Genomic DNA, 19927 nt, shown 5'->3' on the forward strand with positions numbered 1-19927 from the left:
GAATGTCTGTGATTGGATGCTCTCTTAGATTCCGCCTCCCCGGACCCTCTCCCTATAAGCCCCGCCCATGCCTCCGGGCGCGCGCCTGGGGAGCGGGGAGGGGGACCAAGCTGAAGAAGGGGGGAGGCGGGGGGGTGAAGAGGAGAGACTCGTGCACGCGCTCCACTCGCTGCGGGTGCGCGAGCAGCGCGCTCCCGCCACCCGCGTCGCCATCTTTTCCCCCTCAGTCTGTCTGTCTGCTTTTGGCTTTGTCCGTCTGCAGCGCCGCCCCTCGGCTCCCCACCAGCGGCACGACCCGGAGCTGCCCTCTGCCCGCCGGGACCCAGTCGCGGAGAGCCCCGGCCCGGCGGGCCCGAGCTACGGCTCGGGGCCCATTGTCCGGCGGTCTGTCTGTCCGGAGGCGGGGCCCAGGGACCCGGAGCGCCGCGGAGCGCCGAGGCGCCGGGTAAAAAGACCCCCGACTCTTTCCATCCGGGACCAGGCTGAGGATGCAGGGGCTCCTCGCCCCCTCCCTTGGTCGCCGGCTGTCGGTCCTTTTGTCAGTCTGCGTCTGGGGAAGGGGCCAGGGGCTCACTCTGGCCTGGGGGGCGGGGGCCGTCCTGGCTCTGACCCTCCCCCTGCCCCCGGCTCCCGCGACGCGGCTGGACCCGGCTGACTCCCCACCGCGGCCGTCCCTCTTTCCCGTCCCTCTGGCGATCTCGGGCGCGCGAGGGGTGTCCGCGCCGCCGCCCTCCCCGCGTGGGCCTAGGTCGGTCTCAGCCGGGCACCGCCGGGACGGCCCCGGCGTCTGACAGGCTGGGCTGGAGCTGGGGGAGGGAGAGGATGGGCGTGAGGGTGCCGACCCGGGTATCAGTCCGGAGCCGCCGTCTCCAGAAAGGCTTCTAAATTTAGATTTCTGAGAAGACCGTATTGTCTGAGCGATTGTCTGAGCCGCCTCGGAAGACCTCTGGCTCTTGGCTGATAATTCCCGGGAATCTACCTGTGCTCCTGCTTCAGGAAGCCAGAGGGACCGTCTCGGCTGAGTATACACAATCTCCGGACCAAACAGAAGCGGGAACAGGGTGAACCGGGAGGCGGCTACGTGACCAGCTTTCTTGTCCTCTCCTTTCTGGCAGGTACAAACCACTGGGATTCAGGCGAGTTTACTTTGCTCCGTGGGAACTGCACCAGATCTGGAGGTGGGAGTGAACCCTCTTTTCTTAAAGCTTGGATTTCACCCATTTTTTCCTTGCTGAAGTCTGTGGCGTGCCCTGGAACCTGCAGCCTAACACCTGTGAGAGATCAGGGACAGTGCTAAGAGGCGTTATTGGCCTCCCTCCCAAGGATTCTTAACCTTGTTCTAAAGATGGACAAAGCTGCCTCCCTTTTAAAATAGGATCCCTTGTAAACCTGAATCTTCCCATCCTCTTTTTCTTCCAGATGGTGATGTTCAGGCTATCCATGTACATTTTTGTATGGGTTTCGGATTACGACTTGGGAACTGAGTCAGTGTTGAAAGTAAAACTGAGTTAGTGAACTTTAGGGCACTGTGTCTATGGAATTCGTTAGCTTTTACTGCTGTAAAACAATTGGCTAATCTCTGAAATCTTGTTGTGCAGTCAAGAATGTACCTCCAGTGCTAGGTTTTTTAATTGTTAATTAAGTAAATGACATTTATTTTCAAGAGTCCAAAACCCCACAGGCTTTTTTTTTTTTTTGAGGGAGGTAAGAATATTTGCTTCTGTTTTCCCTTCAATCCCTCAGGTGTGAAGTCAATCCCATTGGGTACCATCTGGCTGGTTCCTCATTTGACCACTAGGAGGATTGTGAGATGCAGTGGACACTGGCGATTTAAATATGCAAATACTGATCTCTGTTTCCAACTTGTAGCTTTAGTATTGTTTAGTATTTAGTATTGTTGCCTCAGCAAGATGATCTGAATAGAGCCTGTCTCAAATTATTTGGCCTTCTTTTGAAGGAACTTTATTGCCTTTATCTCATAGTTTCAATTTCAGATCTTGATGGGAAGAAAATGTAAATATTAGTTAAGATTTCGTTTCTTCCTTATACAATAGAGAGCTATAGCTCTGCAAATTTGGGGGAAAAAATGATAGGCAACCTGTATTTCATTCAACTTTCTGTTTTGTGATTCCACAGACTTATAGAAAAAGACCCAAAGTGTAATATTCATTCACCGCTTCAGTTTATGACATAACTACTTGATTAAAAAGAAATCATCTACACAAACAAAACTTAGAGAACACATTTCATTAACATTAGCACTCAGCATTCTGCCTTAAAATTGATTTTTACTGTATACATTTGGAGTGTTTTTTTTTTAATTAAAGGTCTGAAAAAGAACTGTGTTTGATATGCAGATATGATAGAAGACTGCCTGAAAGCTGCTTCCTTTGCCACTTCCTGTGGAGGCCTGTCTTTGCCATTTGCGGTTTCTTTCTTCTTTTGGTAAGGGGAGGCAGGATCTGATTACAGGTCTGAGGTCCTTTCTAGCTGCATAGAGGAGTTAGTTGGCATAACAGGAGGCAAGTCTTCACTAACTTGAGTGCAAAGTATAGATAGTAGTAAGTAAACCTCTCATAATGCCTCTTAAGGCAGTAAACTACAATTTTATATTTGCTTATTCAGTGTGAGTACAATTTGAGAAGGCAGGAACTGAAAGAAAAGTTTGAGGGTGATCAGGTCCACATTCTTATCTTTGGTAGGAAAGAGAATATCTCTCTTTTCAATCTATGTCTGTTTATTCACTCTGTCTTTCAAAGAAAATTCACAGCTTCCTCTACTAATCCATTTCAGACTCTCTAACAACACTTAATGCTGGGAAAGCCTTTCTTATAACTAACCAGGAACTGTAGGCGTAAGTATCTGTTTCCTCCTATTTCAGGGAAGCAGGTGCATGTCTCTGCAACAGGTCTCATTTGGGGACTTTTTCTCTTTGTTCTTCCCACTCTTTGCTACACAGAGGCTGGATTGAGAAGAGGCACTACAGTTATTAACTTTGACCACCACCTGGGAGCATGTGAGCAGGGCCAGGTTGATACTTCACATTGGGGTATTGAATTAGTACTCAACAATGTGGATGGCACCCAGCTCTTCTGGTGAAAGCCCATCTTCAGCATTGGAAGTCTGATTTGCTTTAGTGCCCTGTCATCCACAGTGCCTGGCACTGTGCCTACATCACTAGATAGAGGCTCTACTCCCCGTGTTTTCATTGACAGGTGCCCAAGAGTTTTGAGATAGTTCCTGTTTCACAGGAATGTGGTGCCTTTGTCCTCTCCAGGAGACATAACCTCTTGAAAAAAACATCTGGAGGCTCCCATTGGTGCAGATTGCAGGGTTTGACTTCCAGAGGGCATGTGACATGTGAGCTGCCACCCTCTTGAGCTTCCTTTGCTTCCTTTTACAGTTTGTGGGGTGAGCCCACAGTGTGTCTAATCCTGGTTGCCTGAGTTTTTCACTTTCTTTTCTACCCCGTGACCTTGAACATGATTACTTAACAGTATTCTGGATTCCACAGGTGGATTTAGAGTGGAATCCCCTAAATCCTTTAGACTCCCCTCTCAAACTTCTTGGGACCTTAATGTTATGCTAGAGATTTATTCATTTCTCTCTTTAAGTAGTACAGTAATTTATAAATGGTGAGTTTTATATGCTCAAAAACTATTTTAAAAAGTCTTTTATCTTTTAATTGTGTATAATTTCCAGGCTGAATGACACATGCTAACATTATCCTTTTTATTGTAGGTCAGCACCTTGCAAGGAGGTGGTAACATCCAGTCGTGAAACTGGGAAAAGCCAGAGCTCTTGGATCAGGGAAACATGTCCCGTCGGAAACAGACAAATCCAAATAAAGTTCACTGTGAGTATGGGGCTTTTTTCTTCTGAAACCTGGGAATGCTGAGGGTTGGAATGGAAGAGTAATCTGAATTTAGGTGATTGGCTCACACTCATTCTTGAAGCAGAAAAGAGTCAAAGGTGTCAAATGTGATGGATTTAAAGTGTGTCTGTGCTAGGGGAAGTCTTGGAAACCTGTCTTAGGAATAGATGTTCTTGATTCATCCTTAGTATTCACATTAACAGATATTTATAGGGTTCCTACTCTGTGCAAAGCCTTGTGCTAGATACCAAGGCTATAAAACAATAAAATGATACGTAAGACTGAAGTGTAGCCAGAGATATATAGACAGGTAGATGAGCATATAGCAAGATAATCTATGCTAAGTGTCAAATAAGGATGCTGTGCACTGTGTGTACTACAGAAGTTAAGAGGAGGGAGAGAACTCCATGGACTGAAGTAGCGAGGGAATGCTTGATAGAAGAGGCCCCACAACATGACTTTGAACTGGGCTTTAGAAGGTAGAAGGTAGGTTTTTTTAAAACAGAGGAAAGGAGAGGTAAAATCAGGTAGGGGAAACTGCATGAGCGAAGATACAAAGAGGGAATGCACATGATATGTTCAGGGAACAAGGAGACTTTGTATGAAGCAAAAGTTTCATTCGTTCAGAAACCGCAGACTATGAGGTTGGAGATGTTTAACTCTACATTGCAGAGGCCTGAAGGCCAGGCCAAGTTCATACTTCATTGTGACTGTAAGGAGATACTGTAAGGTTTTTAAACAGGGAGAGTGGAGTGACATTTAGACCACAAAGCAGTGTGCGGAGTGGATCACATGAAGGAGAGACTGGTAACAGGAAACGGCCATGCTTTACTGCCTTGCATTATTTGTCAGCAGGTTCATATGTTTGTTTTAGTTCAGTAATTGAATTGTAAACTTCTGGAGGGCAGACACTATGTCCCATATATAATTCCTGCTCTCCCTTTCAACTTTTAGCACTGCTCAGATTTGTTGTTGTTTACTTACCAAGTCATATCCAACTATTTTGTGACCCCCGTGGGCTGTAGCCCGCCAGGCTCCTCTGTCCATGGGATTTCCCAGGCAAGAATACTGAAGTGGGTTGCCATTTCCTCCTCCAGGGTAACTTCCTGACTTAGGGATTGAACCCATCTCCTGCTTGGCAGGTGGATTTTTTTTTTTTTTAACCACTGAGCCATCAGGGAAGCAGCACTCCTCAGAGTAGGTGTTCAAAAGGGCCTTATTAAATTAGCATTAACATATTTACGCAGATTTGAGACCAGTAACCAATTTCCCTTGTTCTGAGCAGATAAATATCTTCATTCAAACATAAAAAAGAGACAAATAGCCCCCTGTTGTTATGGAGGACTGACTAAAGCACAGCAGCATTTGAAGGGAATTCAGCATTAGAACATTTGAAAGATTTTTTTTTTTTTTAAGGAAAGAAATCCTACATTTGAGAGGTAGGTTAGTCAAGGAGTTAAAAGGACTAAAATTTATTTAAAAGATACTGTATGCCAAACAGTGTGTACCTTATTTTATTTTATTGGGTAATTTCAAGAGTAGGAGAGAAAACCATAGGTACAGAGGAATTAAGAGGACTTCAGTATGTTATAGATTAAATGAGTTTAGGGTGGCAAACATTCATACACAATTAATTCTTCTATTCAAGTCCCAGAAGAGTTGTATAAAACAGAGAAGGTTGGATGCTTCTCAGAGTGTTTTCTATAGTAAGTGGATCTGGAAGGCTGCTTAATATAAAAGTGAGTGGTTCAGGAACAATTTAGAAATTGCTGCCAAAACAGTGAAATTTAGTGGCCCTAAATGTGAGGATTGTCAAGAGAGCTAAGATGCAGTATCCATAGCATAGGTAATTGAACACAGAAGTTCAGAAGGATTGTCTTCTCTGCTCTGGTTTGAAGATGAATATTGATAAAGACACAGATGTTTCCCCAAGAAGGCAGGGTAGGAAAGGAACTCTTAGTAGAGTGATGAGTTCACAAATAAGGCAGTCACTGGAGTTTGGATTTACCTATTAAAGCCACCTGTCCAAAGAGACTTGGAGGAATGTAGCTCACAGAGATGATATATGACTGTGATCAGTCCAGGGGAGCCAGTAAAATGCTTGTGTGGCAGATTCCTACACCCACATAGCATAAATCCATAGCCGCATCTCTTCCCATGGTAGTTACTCAAAGCCAGGGTGAGCTGCTATTGGAGTTGGAACACAGGCCATAGAGAAGAAGGGAATACCATATTCACAGCTGCAGAAATGCAGTTTTCTAGAGTTGAGCTAGTGAATATCGTAGTACAGTGGTGGAGCGGGTGGGACTTTGCAGACTGCACTGGTGACCATCAAGAGCAGCTAAAAAGCAGACCTTCAGGGAGGGGACCTTTGGGCAGGAAACTGTGAATGCATCTCACACGATGGACTAAGAAAGAAGAAAGACCCTGAGATTTGCTAGTCTCTGGCGACCTTCTGCTTATTTACTATTTGGGGACTAAAGCTGATCCTCCCTTTTTTGAAAGGTCATTTTCTCATTTCCCATGATAATAATGACAAGTGGAAATTAATAATTTCAGTCTTCTGACCATGTGAGCCTTCTATCCCCTTGTGGTGAAATAGAACCAATGAAATATATTGAATTTAATGCCTCTCCTCTATTTAAAGTAAATGGAATGGATTCAAGTTCTGGGAGGTGGGAAGGTCTGCAGAAGCTTTGCTTAAATGTCAAAGCCAATTGGCATTTGAGCAGAGTAATGGCTGAGCTCCATCAGATCTGCTTTCTGGGAAGAAAAGCATTGTGTGGCATGAAGCTCAAAGCCCGCCTGAAAGAATACATTAAGAATCGCACTGCTGTAGCACGGCAGCATCTGTCAGATCTACTTTAGAAGCCAACGCACAGGGTGCTCTGGCATATACTTGGTTTTCCTCAGGACTGTATCTGGATCTAAATTATCGTCATGATCTCTCCTTCTCCCAGAAACATCTAGGCACTCTTTATGTTTTGCCCAGTTGGTTAATAGACTTGATGCAGAGCTTTTGGAATAGAAGTCCAGAATTATTGTTAGTTACAAAGGAACTGCTGATAGCTTGAGATCTCGGTTAGATCTCTTCCCTCCCTCCTTCCTTATCTCACCCCCTTCTGAGTACAAACTTCTGTAAACTGTTTCTAGAGTGGTTTCAAATACAGTCCTTTGCACACTTTCATTTGATGTGTTTGTACCAAGCAAACCACTTAAGTAAAGGAAAACTTCTTCTTAAGAGACTTTTGTTTTCAAATTATATATGAGACTGAAAACTTCCAACTTCAATTAAAGTTTTTTAACTTTTACATAGAAGTAGGAAAAAAGGCTTTAAAGTCCCTCATCTTCTAAAATGTGCAGTTTGTTTTGTCTTTATTCATTGTCAGCATCCTTGTAAGATAATGGTTCTGTTCCTATCATGTGGTAGCACCTCAGTTACGGAGACTGTAAGCTAGAAAAAGAATCCTAAGCACCTCATTCCTAACACTAACTTATTTTATTCTGAATTCGACATCTCTCCTAGAAAATGTCTCAACTGCTTTACTTAATTTCATTCCACCAGACATTGCATTTATTTAACTGCACCAAAGACTCAAGAAAGAGAATTGTAAAATCTTCATCTCAGGCTTCTCATCTGTTCTACAGACTTGCTTGTGTGACTTTATTCTTATCTGGTCTAAAAAACCTTAGCCAAATCAGACCAACAGTATCTAGATTTCATACCATAAAAACGAGAGGTAGCACCTTGCTTTTTACTGTTGAGCTTAGATGACTTTTTCTCAACTAACAATAGACAAATAAATACCCATGTTAATTAAATAAGATGGTTACTTTACATTGATATCTAAAAACCAGAGGATTTTTTTTAACCTACTCCAATAGTCTCAAGACAGAAGGAAATAATAATTCTACACTGTAAAAGCAGGCAATTGTGTAACACTTCTTAACCACTAGTATCTGTATAGATCATATTATACCTGAGTTAATATGACATACTTTTAGCAAGTATCACTACCTTCTTATGAAATAATCCTTTTTTATAGTTTTTATATAGTTTGCTTTATGTTGATATTTAAAATAGGAATATCCCTGAGGAGTAAAGTTTACCTTAGCCTTTTTCCCAAGTCAGGAGTGGAATAAAATATGGACCATAGCTTTTCTTTCCAAACTGCCAAAGGAAAGAATAACAGAATTAATATAGCCCAACTATCCAAGGTGAGAATGCTCCCAAAAGTCCTGGATAGGATGGCTGTATTATACAGACTCTTCTCTGTTCTGTGAAGGCCTAAATATTTAGATAACATCAAGAGAAGTAAAATTTTAGCCCAGGTTAATGGAGACTAGACTGAATTACTAGCTGATCTTAAAAAGTACATATCCTTTTAGATGTCCTTCTAATCCAGTGGTGATTCCCCATTAAGAAAGGAGGGAAAAGCGTAGATTCTTGGTGTGTTAAAAACCTAGCTGGTTTCTAGATAGGCTTTTTTAGAGATGTCTTTGATGCTGATGGTCTGCCCTTGATAATTATATGCTAGTACATAACTTATTCCTTAGTGTCATACCTGCCACGGCCACCAGGTCCAAAAACATGCATTTACCCAGAGTTCATTAGCTGTTCCAGTTGGCCTTGGTCTTGTGGTTACAGAGGAACCAACAAGGAGAAATTCAATATTTTACTCCTGCAGAGAGGAAAGAGAAGGCACTGTAACAAAGAATTCATTTTTTGCTCTCCATTGCTATAATTTATACCCAGTGTGTCATCCTGAATATTATGAAGGTTGACGTGAAGCGGCTTATTTTTCCTTTACTTGAGGGCTGTGTATCTAGAAGTGCACTTAGACTTTCAGCATCTCTGTTCCCACTCATGGTGTCATTCAGAGCAGCATAATATCACTCTAAGCAGGCATGGTAACTCATCACATGGCGTCAGAACCAGGAACATGATGGTTCCTTCCGTCGTTACTGGCCTTGAGGATATTATTTTGATATTTGCACTGTGTATATCAGTTTCTCCTGGAAGGAAAGTAACACTGACAGTAGGATCAGAGCTATTCTTATCACACGGAGACAAGCATTTGTTTTTGGTAACATCACTCTAATGAACCGCTTAAACTTCTGTTTACAACTATGCTAGAAAGGAGTTGAAAAATATGGTTATTAAGGGTTGGATAGACTGGAGTTTGAATCTTTATTTCCACCATAGATCTTAGTTTTTCTCCCAAGTAAAATATGGATAGTAATTCCCACGACAAAGAGTCTTGCAGAGAATTAAGGTGAAGTAGCAACTATAAAGGAGGAGAAGGGGGCAAAAGAGGATGAGATAGTTGGATGGCGTCACTGACTCAATGGACATGAGTTTGAGCAAACTCTGGGAGATGATGAAGGACAGGGAACCCTGGCGTGCTTCAGTTCATGGGATCGCAAAGAGTCAAACACGACTTAGCGACTGAACATCAACAAAGCAACTATAAAGCACTTAACACAGCCTGGAACTAGGAAGTGCCAAATAATCACTATTATTAGCATTCAGCAGTTAACATATAGGACATGTTCACTGAATATTTGCTGAACAAATACCTAAGTGAATCACACAAAGCCCGTGTGTGTTCTCAGTCGCTCAGTCATGTCCAAGTCTTTGCGACCCCATGAAGTGTAGTCCACCAGGCTCCTCTGTTTATGGAATTATCCAAGCAAGAATACTGGAGTGGGTTGCCATTTCCTCCTCCAGGGGATCTACCTGACCCAGGGATTGAACCTGTGTCTCCTGTGGCTTCCTGCATTGGCAGGTGGGTTCTTTACCACTGAGCCACTTGAGAAGTCATACTTCACATCAGTTTCTTCACTGCCCGAAGACTAGTTGTTCAAGTCATTTGACCAGGTCATTTCTCCTAAATCATTGTATCAGCCTTGGAATCTGAGCCTGTTTAATTTCCCTTCTCGCTTCATTAAGATAGCACCTGGCCTATTGTCAGACGTTTCACTAGGGCTTTTATTATTCTTCCTTGGTGGCTGGAGAATAGGGATTGTAGTTTCCACTCTGACTGAGATAATGGAAACCTTGAGAAACCCAATTCTTTTTTTCCTTATGCCTGGCCTCTTGGAAATCAAAGAGCACTTAAATGTTAACTCTTCAATAACCACACAGACACCAGGCGGAGTTCCTTGGGGTAAATGCACAATCAAGGATGGTTCCAGGGCTTTTGGATACTCTATACAAAGAGGAAAAAAAAAAAGACCACACTAAACCAAGGAGACTACATGAAATATTATCCCGTTGCGAACTGGTTGGCATGTTTCAGGAAGTTCGTTCCTCAGCAGACGTGAGTTCACATATTGTCCATTTTCCTTTTAATCAATCATTGAACCAATTTTTTATTTGCTTGTGACTAATTTTTATAGATGTGAGAGAGTCAAGGGAAAACTTCCATAGTATGTCTTGTAAGGAGAATGGATGAAAGATGGGGTCAGAGATACTGTTTTTAGATGGATCTTTTGAAGCACTTGTTTATATAGTCAGAAGTTGGCAGTCAGGGCCATGTCGCTAATACACTAAGATTCGAAATTATGCCCAGATTTGTCGCCCTATCTTCATCCCATCGCTTTGCCTCCTCTTGTCTCTGTCTCTCCATTCCTGATGGAACATTATAATAGCAATTTATTACCTTTAAAAGGAGTCAAGAGTAGGAGGATTTAAGAGAAGCAAATGCTGCTTTCTAGAGCATCTGGCTTCTTGCCCAGGCAGAGTAGCTGTACCCAAAAACCACTGGAGGCCACCAGCTGACTTGGAGATGAATGACCCCACCACAGGGTACCTGCCTGTCTCCTACCTTTGAATGGTCTGCCTTTCCAACCAGCTTGCCTGGGGATGTACCGCCCAGCTGGTGGCCTGACTATTTTTCCTTGTGACCACCAGGGGATCAAGTATTTGCTGGGCTAGAAGAGCAAGCCCGCCAGGCGATGATGAAAACTGATTTTCCTGGAGACCTTGGCAGTCAGCGACAAGCTATCCAACAACTAAGAGATCAGGACTCCAGTAGCAGTGAGTTCTACACCTTCTGGTAATGACTCAGGGCAATGGGAGAAGAATTATCAGAGTGTGTGTGCTCTGGGGATTGTGCATGGGGGTTGGGAGGAAGACATGAAGGAGATTTGTGGATCCTCAGTGTTCCCACAGGTGTTCTAAGGTATATGGTCATATGCTTGTTCAGAGAGAGAACAGGTTTGACATTATGTTTTTTATTTTTTTTTAATTCAAGGACTGCAGTACTTGGCATAGTGCCATACATAGATAGGTTTGTGATAACTCTGATAGGGGCATAGGGATGTTTAGTATGCAAGGAGCCCCTGGGCTAGGTCAAATAAGAAAAAAAAGAAAATCCCTGTCCCTTAGAATCTATTTATTCATAATTAATAAATATAAGCATGGTATTCGTGAAAGTTTTGCTTGAGGACCCAGTTTTAATGCTCTGTAGGAGGATTTGCTTATTAGTGAGATTACATAGCATATAAAATGCTGATGTGGAAGTCTTCCCACCCCACGTCCTGAGTAGATCCCTTTGATTAAGAGATTGAAAAGACGGTGGCTGGTAACTGGTTGAGCCTCAGGGATCATCTGTCCCACGACTTGCTTGAACAAATACACTTTGAGATGTGTTATTTTCTAGGATGATACGCTCACTTTACTAATTTGATCCTTCTGATATTGGTTATTATTAGTATCAATTCAGATTGACATTTCTGATTTTTCTCCACATTTGGGGTTGGAAAGGAAAGAAGAGGGAGAGAGTTCTGCACTCTTCTATGCACTACATTTTCTATTTAAACTAACATGTTAGCAATAAAAAGTAATTTAGCAAGTCATTGCTCAGGTATAAAAAAATAAACCCAAATATTTCTAGAAAATCTGTGGGAGCCACCAGTTTTAGTAGTAGGTGGGAATGCCAAATCTATAGAAGTCTGGTAGGTTTCCATTCTGGAAAAGTTGTATCACCCCTTTACATGGCAGACTTTTTTTTTTTAACCTTTCTAGTAGATATATTTGAATTTTTGAGAAATTACAAAAAGTGTTTGATACAGTATTGTCTTAGACTACAAGTATACTAAATAAGCTGATGAGAAAACATTGTGTCATTTAATCTGTGCCAATCCTTATTTACTGAAGTGGATTCAAACTAAACCTTTGGACTGAGGAGTAGTGCACGTGCACCACAGATCTTTCCAGGGCTCAAATCCAGGCCACTAACCAAGTGGAGTCTCTAACAGAGACACAGGTAACTACCAGCAGGTGACATGGGTAGATTTTCTTTGGAAGAAAGGGAATGTGACCAGTTTTGCCCAGTTACTGGTAGATTTAGAAATTACTTAAGGGATAGTAGAAGATAAGCATCGTTAGCTAAGAAAGCCGAGTCCCACTGCCAATGCAGAGAACCTGGTGAAGCTCCATCCTGTATTCCTCTCACTGACATTCAGGCCCAAGAGTCCAAGATCCAGGTGGTGTTGGGATGGGACTAGAGTTTGACAGCTTCCCCAGGTTTGGCTTCCTCTCGGGATCTTCAATGTACTAGCACTTTTTTTTCCCTTTCAGAAAGAACTCCTTACATTACTATGTTTAAAAAAAAAAAATCATTTCTTTTCCTATTTTATAATAGAGAAAAAAAAATCAGCTCACACAAACCTTGCAGATCCCCCAGCTACAGGCAGACCTCTGCACAGCCACATCCTACACCTAAACTAAAACAAACTCAATTCTTACTTTAGTCATGAGAAATGATGTTTCATCCCGAAGTAAAGAATATCTTGTTCCCTCCAGTTAAGCATTCAGTTATCCATCAGATAATCCAAGGAACCACCAGGAATAATGGACTTATTTAGCCTAGACTGCTGAGTTCCTAGCAGGGTGAGGACACCGTGAGTCAAACACCACTGCAGAATGCCAGAGGTTGGTTGCTGTACTAACTCTTGCACTGTCCTGAGCAGCTTTTCCCCTAGAAAGTGACATTTTTACCTAATTTCCTACTGCCTCCTTTATTGATAAGAAGAAAGAAAAACTTGGTGTTTCTACAAGGGCTCCTTGGGGTTTGTTGGGAGAGAAAAGACGAGTGGGTCTCAGAATAGAATAGAGTATGACACCATGGAGAAACTGTGCAGTGAGGTTAGGGACAAAAGTAAGTAATAAAATCAGTGCTAAGTGTTGGTAAGTTGGAAGTGGTGTGTTGTCGGAATAAGCATGGTGTGAGGTGCATGGGAGGTGTGATTTGAAGTGTGAGATATTTGGGAACCGTGTGTAAGAAGGTATCGCTTTTATGATAATATACAAGGCTTAATAACCATTTTCCAATGCAGTTTTACCTCCAATTTTCTCTTTTGTGTATATATGACAATATAAGGAACAGTTAGAGCTGGCTTCCACTTAACATGATTGGTACTCAAAAAAAGCTCTGATACCAACTATATTATGGAAGATCTGGGGGTGTTTTCCATTTTAGCTGCAAACTCTTGGGTGGAAAGCAACACAAGATGTACTAATGCAAAAATCAGAACAAGTGACCAGTTTGTGTGTTCCAGGTGACAGTGAGGGAGATGAAGAAGAGACCACACAAGATGAAGTCTCTTCCCATACGTCAGAGGAAGATGGAGGAGTGGTCAAAGTGGAAAAAGAGTTAGAAAATGCAGAACAGCCTGTTGGTGGAAAGAAAGTGGCAGAGCATGAGGCAAGTGACAAATGGCTTCTGGGCACCCTTCCCCTTCTGCTCTGTCCAGATGCCTCTCCTCCACCTGAAGCAACTCTTGCCTCTGAGGGTCTCCCAGGTTTTCAGACGCAGCCTCTCTTCTTTTACAGCACCAGGTACCCTACCCTCAGGCACATAGTTCTCATCACACCCAGCCTTCCTTTTCCACCCGCCCACATATCACTTTACCCACACACAGCTCCTACTCCCAAAGCTCCCCACTTCTTTCTGGCAGAATGTCCATCTTTGTAAAACTATTAGCTGACTTCCTGAGATGTACTCTTGAATACGCTTGCAAATTTCAGTCACAGTGTTAAATGAGGTGCCATCCTTTCACTAAATTGTCTCTTGAGGATTCCTGCAAGAGGCATGGCAGGAGGGAAAGCTAGTGTTCTCCCTACAGAGTTTACCTTAGGGGGGAAAAATTAGATAAGCTCTCTGGAGTAATTCTATGTCTTCATGGCAGGAAGCCTTGGAGAAAATGAAGATGGGAACAAATTTAATTCCCTTTCCCCCGTCACTCTGCTTTGACCCACGATGGGAACCTGAGAATAGTGTATGATAAAAGGTTGTGTTACTTTTAACAGGATACCCTTTTAGAAGAAGCAGGGGCAGGGAAGAGACTGGTAAACCATCTTAGTGAATTGCCTACTTGTTGTGTTGCAGGTCACGGAGAATTTGCATTCTGACCCATTACTTGGACTCGGCCAATGTCCCCTCTGCCAGCTCGACTGTGGGAGTCGGGAGCAGCTGATTGCTCACGTGTACCAGGTATGGATTGGGGAGCCACACGCTCCAGAAAACAGGCACCAGTGACTTGTTTAGCCTTTGCCTCCAACCCCAGAAAGAACCTTGGGTTGTTTTTGCTTCCACCCAGATTCCACTCTTAGAGAATAAGTGGGATACATTAAGTGAATATGTTCTGGGTTCCCAGGCAGACATTGTGAAAATTAAGTATCATTTTTTTCCTAAAGTAATTAGTGTATATTTTATATAGTGAGAGAGAAATGGGCTTTGTTTTAAAGAAGAAAAAAATGAATTAACAGATGTTTCTGAAATACTGGAGAAAGTTAGTGTAAACCAATGCATCAGAACAAGATGACCGTCCAGTCGCAGAACACATGTGTCTTATGATTTGTAGTGAACAGGCATCAGCACGCGTGGCAGCCTGGGCTTTACCATAAAGACCACTGGGTTGTGAGGGGAAGCGTTTCTTCGGAAGACTGATATTAAAAGATGGAAGGAAAGGCTGTGCATTTAAATACCTTCTGGGTACCAGTCTTCCCAGCCAGCTTCTAGACTTGGCCTTCAGTGCTCCTTTCCAGTGCACTTGTTGGGCTTCCCTGGTGGCTCAGGATGGTAAAGTGCACTTGTGCCTACACAGCATGGGGCAAACAGACCATGAGAAAGTATCCTGAGCTAAAATTCTTCTCCGGCTCTGAAGAGGAATGTGGCATCTCATTTTTCCCCAAGCCAGCCCCACATCCCAGAACATAGTCAGAACTCAAATCAGTGAAATCTGAGCAGTAGTGTGGATGGCCTCGCCCTTCTGAAGGCCCTTTAACATAAGCCTGTTCCTTTTCTGGATGCTAAATAGGGAGAAGAGTTCTTGTTCTAAGACTAAGGAAAGAGGGATGTTTCCCAGAAAGTAGTTCCTCAATGGGTAGAACTTGTCCTGGAGCTGGTATGAGTTGACAGATGAGGCTCTCTTTTCCAGCACACTGCAGCCGTGGTGAGCGCCAAGAGCTACATGTGTCCCGTCTGTGGCCGGGCCCTCAGCTCCCCAGGGTCACTGGGTCGCCACCTCTTAATCCACTCAGAGGACCAGCGGTCGAACTGTGCTGTGTGTGGAGCCCGTTTCACTAGCCATGCCACGTTTAACAGGTTAGCCGGGCGCCTAAACCTCTGTGCTGGGAGCAGATTACTGGGTGTGGCTTCTCCTTTGGCATTGCAAAGGCAACTGACTCTTGACTCTGGAAATACAAGGGAGGAAGCTAGTAAATATGTCCATTCCGTTAAAACACCCCCAAAGGGAAATGAATTCTCATGTCTTTCCTCGATCAGAATATCTTCATCTGGAAAGAGACGTGGGAAGTCCAAGAACCTTCATGATAAAGCATGGAGAAAGAAGTTAGAGAGGCCATGAGGACCCTCACAGGAGGACAGTCTCCACCATGTCCAGGAAGCCTGGGGCTGTGTGCACTGTCCGCACCGTTTGCTAGTTAGTGTGCAAGGCAGGGTCGGGCAGGGGGAGGTGAAGCCAATGGACCGGACCTCCCCTACTGCAGCTCCCACCTCAAGGAGGACTGCCCTGCACAACTCCTACAGACACCATCAGTTTGGCTTGAGCAGGACTGCACATCGTAAGGGCTCCTCCTCTGATTTCTGGTGGCTTGCTGTGGCAGTTGGCTCAGTCCCTAACTCCAGGTGGGCTTCAAGACTTGGTAGACACCCTGGCCCAAAGAAGGGCAAGAGTGGAAAGGTGGAGGAGGTCTCCCAAGTACTCAAACTGACCCCTAGTGGTGAACTTGGACTGACTGGCCTGGCAGGACAGAATAAATCAGGGCCTTGTTAGACCATGGCATTAACTATACAAAATTTTTGCCTTCCAGTGAGAAACTCCCTGAAGTCCTTAATATGGAATCCCTACCGCCAGCCCACAGTGAGGGCCCCTCCAGTGCCGAGGGGAAGGACATTGCCTTTACTCCTCCAGTGTACCCTGCTGGAATTCTGCTTGTGTGCAACAACTGTGCTGCCTACCGGAAGCTGCTGGAAGCCCAGACCCCCAGTGTCCGCAAATGGGCCTTGCGTCGGCAGAATGAGCCTTTGGAAGTCCGGCTGCAGCGACTGGAACGAGAGCGCACAGCCAAGAAGAGCCGGCGGGACAATGAGACCCCTGAGGAGCGGGAGGTGAGGCGCATGAGGGACCGAGAAGCCAAGCGCCTGCAGCGCATGCAAGAGACAGACGAGCAGCGGGCACGCCGGCTGCAACGAGATCGGGAGGCCATGAGGCTGAAGCGAGCCAACGAGACCCCTGAGAAGCGGCAGGCCCGGCTCATCCGGGAGCGGGAGGCCAAGCGGCTCAAGAGGAGGCTGGAGAAAATGGACATGATGTTGCGAGCTCAGTTTGGCCAGGACCCTTCTGCCATGGCAGCCTTAGCAGCTGAAATGAACTTCTTCCAGCTACCTGTGAGTGGGGTGGAGTTGGACAGCCAACTCCTGGGCAAGATGGCCTTTGAAGAGCAGAACAGCAGCTCTCTGCACTGAAGCCACACCCTCCTGCCTGCCTTCCCGCTCACCACCCACCTGAGCCCACAGGGATCCTCACTCAGTCACCCTCAGATTCTATCCTTGCGGCAGAGGCAGGCCCGGGTTTGTTGCAGGTGGACCTGCATACCCCTTGCATGTGGGAGCAGGATGATGGGGTCAGGAGGGACCTGGCTCCAGGCAGCTGTGGACGAGGGAGCAGGCACTCCAGACACTTCATCGCTCCAGCCCACTGCTGCAAGGTCTGCGTATGGGACTGTGGGGTCCCAGTGTGGCCCGCGGAGTTACGAGGGCAAATAAATTAATTTTATCTTTACTGCCCTTTCCTGCTCTTCTCTTGATTTCATTCTAGCAAATGAAGTGATCTAAGACCTGGATGGAAGTTTTCAGGCTGGAACTTCCAGTGACTGTCTTTTTCCAAGGGAGGGTGCTCCTCCACTTAGGCTCTCCAAGCAGAGATCACTTATCTGGCCCTTCACAAGTTAATGGCAACATTGAGAAAGAACCGATGCCGGCTTTGTGAGGGTCCATGCCGACGACCCTAATGAGGCTCACCTGTGGTCCCAAGAGCTATTTCAACCCAGCTTTCCTTTTCCAAACTCAGAAGGAGACACCTTTCCCATGACTGGGGCTTCCCTGATAGTTTGGTTGGTAAAGAATCCGCCTGCAATGCAGGAGACCCCAGTTCGATTCCTGGGGTTGGGAAGATCTGCTGGAGAAGGGATAGGCTACCCACTCCAGTATTCTTGGACTTCTTTTGTGGCTCAGCTGGTAAAGAATCCACCTGCAATGTGGGAAACCTGGGTTCAATCCCTGGGTTTGGAAAATCCCCTAGAGAAGGAAAGGCTACCCACTCCAGAATTCTGGCCTGGAGAATTCCATGAACTGTATAGGCCCTGGGGTCGCAAAGAGTCAGACATGACTGAGCAATATTGAGCATACCTTTTCCAAACTCAGAAGCAGACACCTTTCTTCATGACTGGCACTTGCTAAAGAGGATGTAGTATTTAGACTAGGTACCAACTACTTTGCCCAGCAGAATTCAGTCTGCCAAACTTAAATTCTACCCTAGACAGCAGTCATTTGCATTTAGGGATACAGTCATAGAAACAGCTGTAATATTTAAGGTACATAGTGCCAGGGAACTCAATATTTGAGAGAAGAGGTAACAGCCCATCTTTTTATGTAGTCCCCAGAGCCAAGGTAGGATAAAACCCACTGAGGAAAATCCAGAGTTAAGGTGATACTGAGAGCTCAAGTCAGTAGTGGTCAAGACCAGAGCAAAATGACTACTATGGCAGTCTGTATGGCTGCCAAACCATGGAGGAGACAAGAGCTGAGGTCATTTCTAAAAAGCCGCCTATGATGGTACACAATAAGCACAAAACTTTCCTTAGCCTGCACCAAAGGTTGTGTACAGTTTAGATAATTATAGATCCTGAGGTCCAGAAGGAAGTGCCCTAGTTAAGTTGTAGCCAGAAAAATAACTATGCCAGGAATGTGGACCTCTTCCAATATCATAACAAGGAAACTTGGACTCCTCCCTGACCTCTGTAGGTTCAAGACTGCTTAAAGAGTGTTAACTGACCCCCCCACCAAACTAGGGTTAATTCCTACCAGGCTGGATGAAATATGTGTTTTGAAAAATTTTAATAAGCCTGGACAAAGTACTGGACATTTTAAAGAGAATACTTGAACCCAATGGCTTCCTCACAGAGCCCCACACTGGAAGTTCTACCTGGGATGTTTCAAAAATGGTTGAGCACTCATTATGTGTCAAAGATTGTTCTGAGCACTTTCATGGATTATCTCATTTAATTTTTACAACAAACTATGAGTTAACAAACTCAGGAATTAGGTGCCTGGATTTAACATTCTGTACCGCTAATTAATAGTGGTGTAACTTTGGGCACATACTTAAACCTCTTCATTTTCCCACCCATAAAATGGAAATAATAGTACTAGCAACAAGTAGTTGTTAATATATAACACACGTAGATTCTGTGGCACACGGCAAGTGCTCAATAAATGTGAGTAACTATTATGTATCTTGAGTGTTTCACCCCTTACTAGTGACGAGCTAATACTCCAAAAGTTTCTGGCAGTGTTTCTGAGAATAGAATTAGAAAAAAGGCCAACAGTGAGGGCATCTACAGGTCCTTGTGGTTGTGCTAGTACAGCATCTGAGTCTCCAGGTAGACTTCTGGGTCCCTGAGATACCACAGAACGTGTAGACCACGGTTCAGGACTAGCTCACACAACATGCCCCAAGCCCACCACATAAAGATGGGTGCCACTTGCTCTCCAGTTCAAGCTCTGCCACACAGGGCTTCCGTCCCCCACCCAAGGGCCACCATCTAAGGCTGGGATATGAAGAAGGCGCAAACACCAAAAGGAAAAGCTAGTAGTTTATATAGATAGATATATAGATATATAGATATTGATATATATTGTGTTTACATAGTCCACAAGTTAAATGCAGGTATCCATAAGAAGAGCATTAACAATAAAAATACAATCTGTGTGTAGCCAAGTACAGAGACTTAAAATGGTAAAACAGCAAAAAGGATCTCACAAAAGTACAAATATACAGTACAAATTGATTTATTTAAAACAGTTACAAAAAAGCACAACAAAATAGAGATTATCCTTAGAATTATTAATGCTTTGTTAAAGATCAGGTAGGATTAGAGGGTAAGAAATGGTATTGGGTGGGGGGAGCACCTGACTAGTTCTAAGGCTTTAGATACAATGCAGTTGATTACATATTAATTTAGCCATTACATACTGGGGATAGTAGTTGGGGGATCAGTAATTTATCTACAGGGAACTCCTACACAAATCAGATCCATCCATCAGACCTCCCCAGTGCCGTCCTCTACTACTCCTCAGGACCCTAAAGCCACCTGGATGACAACATCCCCATCCTCCCTTCTCCACCCCATTCCCTACCCATATATTCTTCCCTCCCCTAAGGTGCTGTGCAAGCTGAGAGCAGTCTGCTCTCTGCAGCTGGAACATACACTGTTTTGGCTACAGGGATCCTGTGTGTGTG

General features: G+C 44.3%; 1 protein-coding gene across 4 annotated transcripts; it reads left to right on the forward strand.

The window, feature by feature from the left end:
• Positions 1-236: 236 nt before the first annotated feature.
• On the forward strand, positions 237-17167 carry ZNF821 (zinc finger protein 821). Of its 4 annotated transcripts, XM_052655963.1 has the most exons (9): positions 237-445; positions 1116-1178; positions 2358-2445; positions 3742-3856; positions 10791-10916; positions 13442-13587; positions 14272-14376; positions 15323-15489; positions 16218-17167. In XM_052655963.1, exons 4-9 carry the CDS (start codon positions 3817-3819, stop codon positions 16870-16872), a joined length of 1239 nt encoding a protein of 412 aa, XP_052511923.1. In that variant the 5' UTR covers positions 237-445; positions 1116-1178; positions 2358-2445; positions 3742-3816; the 3' UTR covers positions 16873-17167. The 4 variants fall into 4 exon arrangements, with proteins under 4 accessions (XP_052511923.1, XP_052511926.1, XP_052511924.1 ...); XM_052655966.1 differs by lacking the exon at positions 10791-10916; XM_052655964.1 differs by lacking the exons at positions 237-445; positions 1116-1178; positions 2358-2445 and adding an exon at positions 897-1115.
• The last annotated feature ends 2760 nt before the right edge of the window (positions 17168-19927 follow it).

The sequence above is a fragment of the Budorcas taxicolor genome, chromosome 18 (genome assembly GCF_023091745.1).
Source record: "Budorcas taxicolor isolate Tak-1 chromosome 18, Takin1.1, whole genome shotgun sequence".
Taxonomy (NCBI): domain Eukaryota; kingdom Metazoa; phylum Chordata; class Mammalia; order Artiodactyla; family Bovidae; genus Budorcas; species Budorcas taxicolor.

Coding starts and splice junctions, on each gene's coding strand:
- ZNF821 (XM_052655963.1), top strand. CDS start 3,817: ATGTCCCGTCGGAAACAGACAAATCCAAATAAAGTTCACT. Junction 3,857..10,790: donor AAATCCAAATAAAGTTCACT/GTGAGTATGGGG, acceptor TGTGACCACCAG/GGGATCAAGTATTTGCTGGG. Junction 10,917..13,441: donor AGATCAGGACTCCAGTAGCA/GTGAGTTCTACA, acceptor TGTGTGTTCCAG/GTGACAGTGAGGGAGATGAA.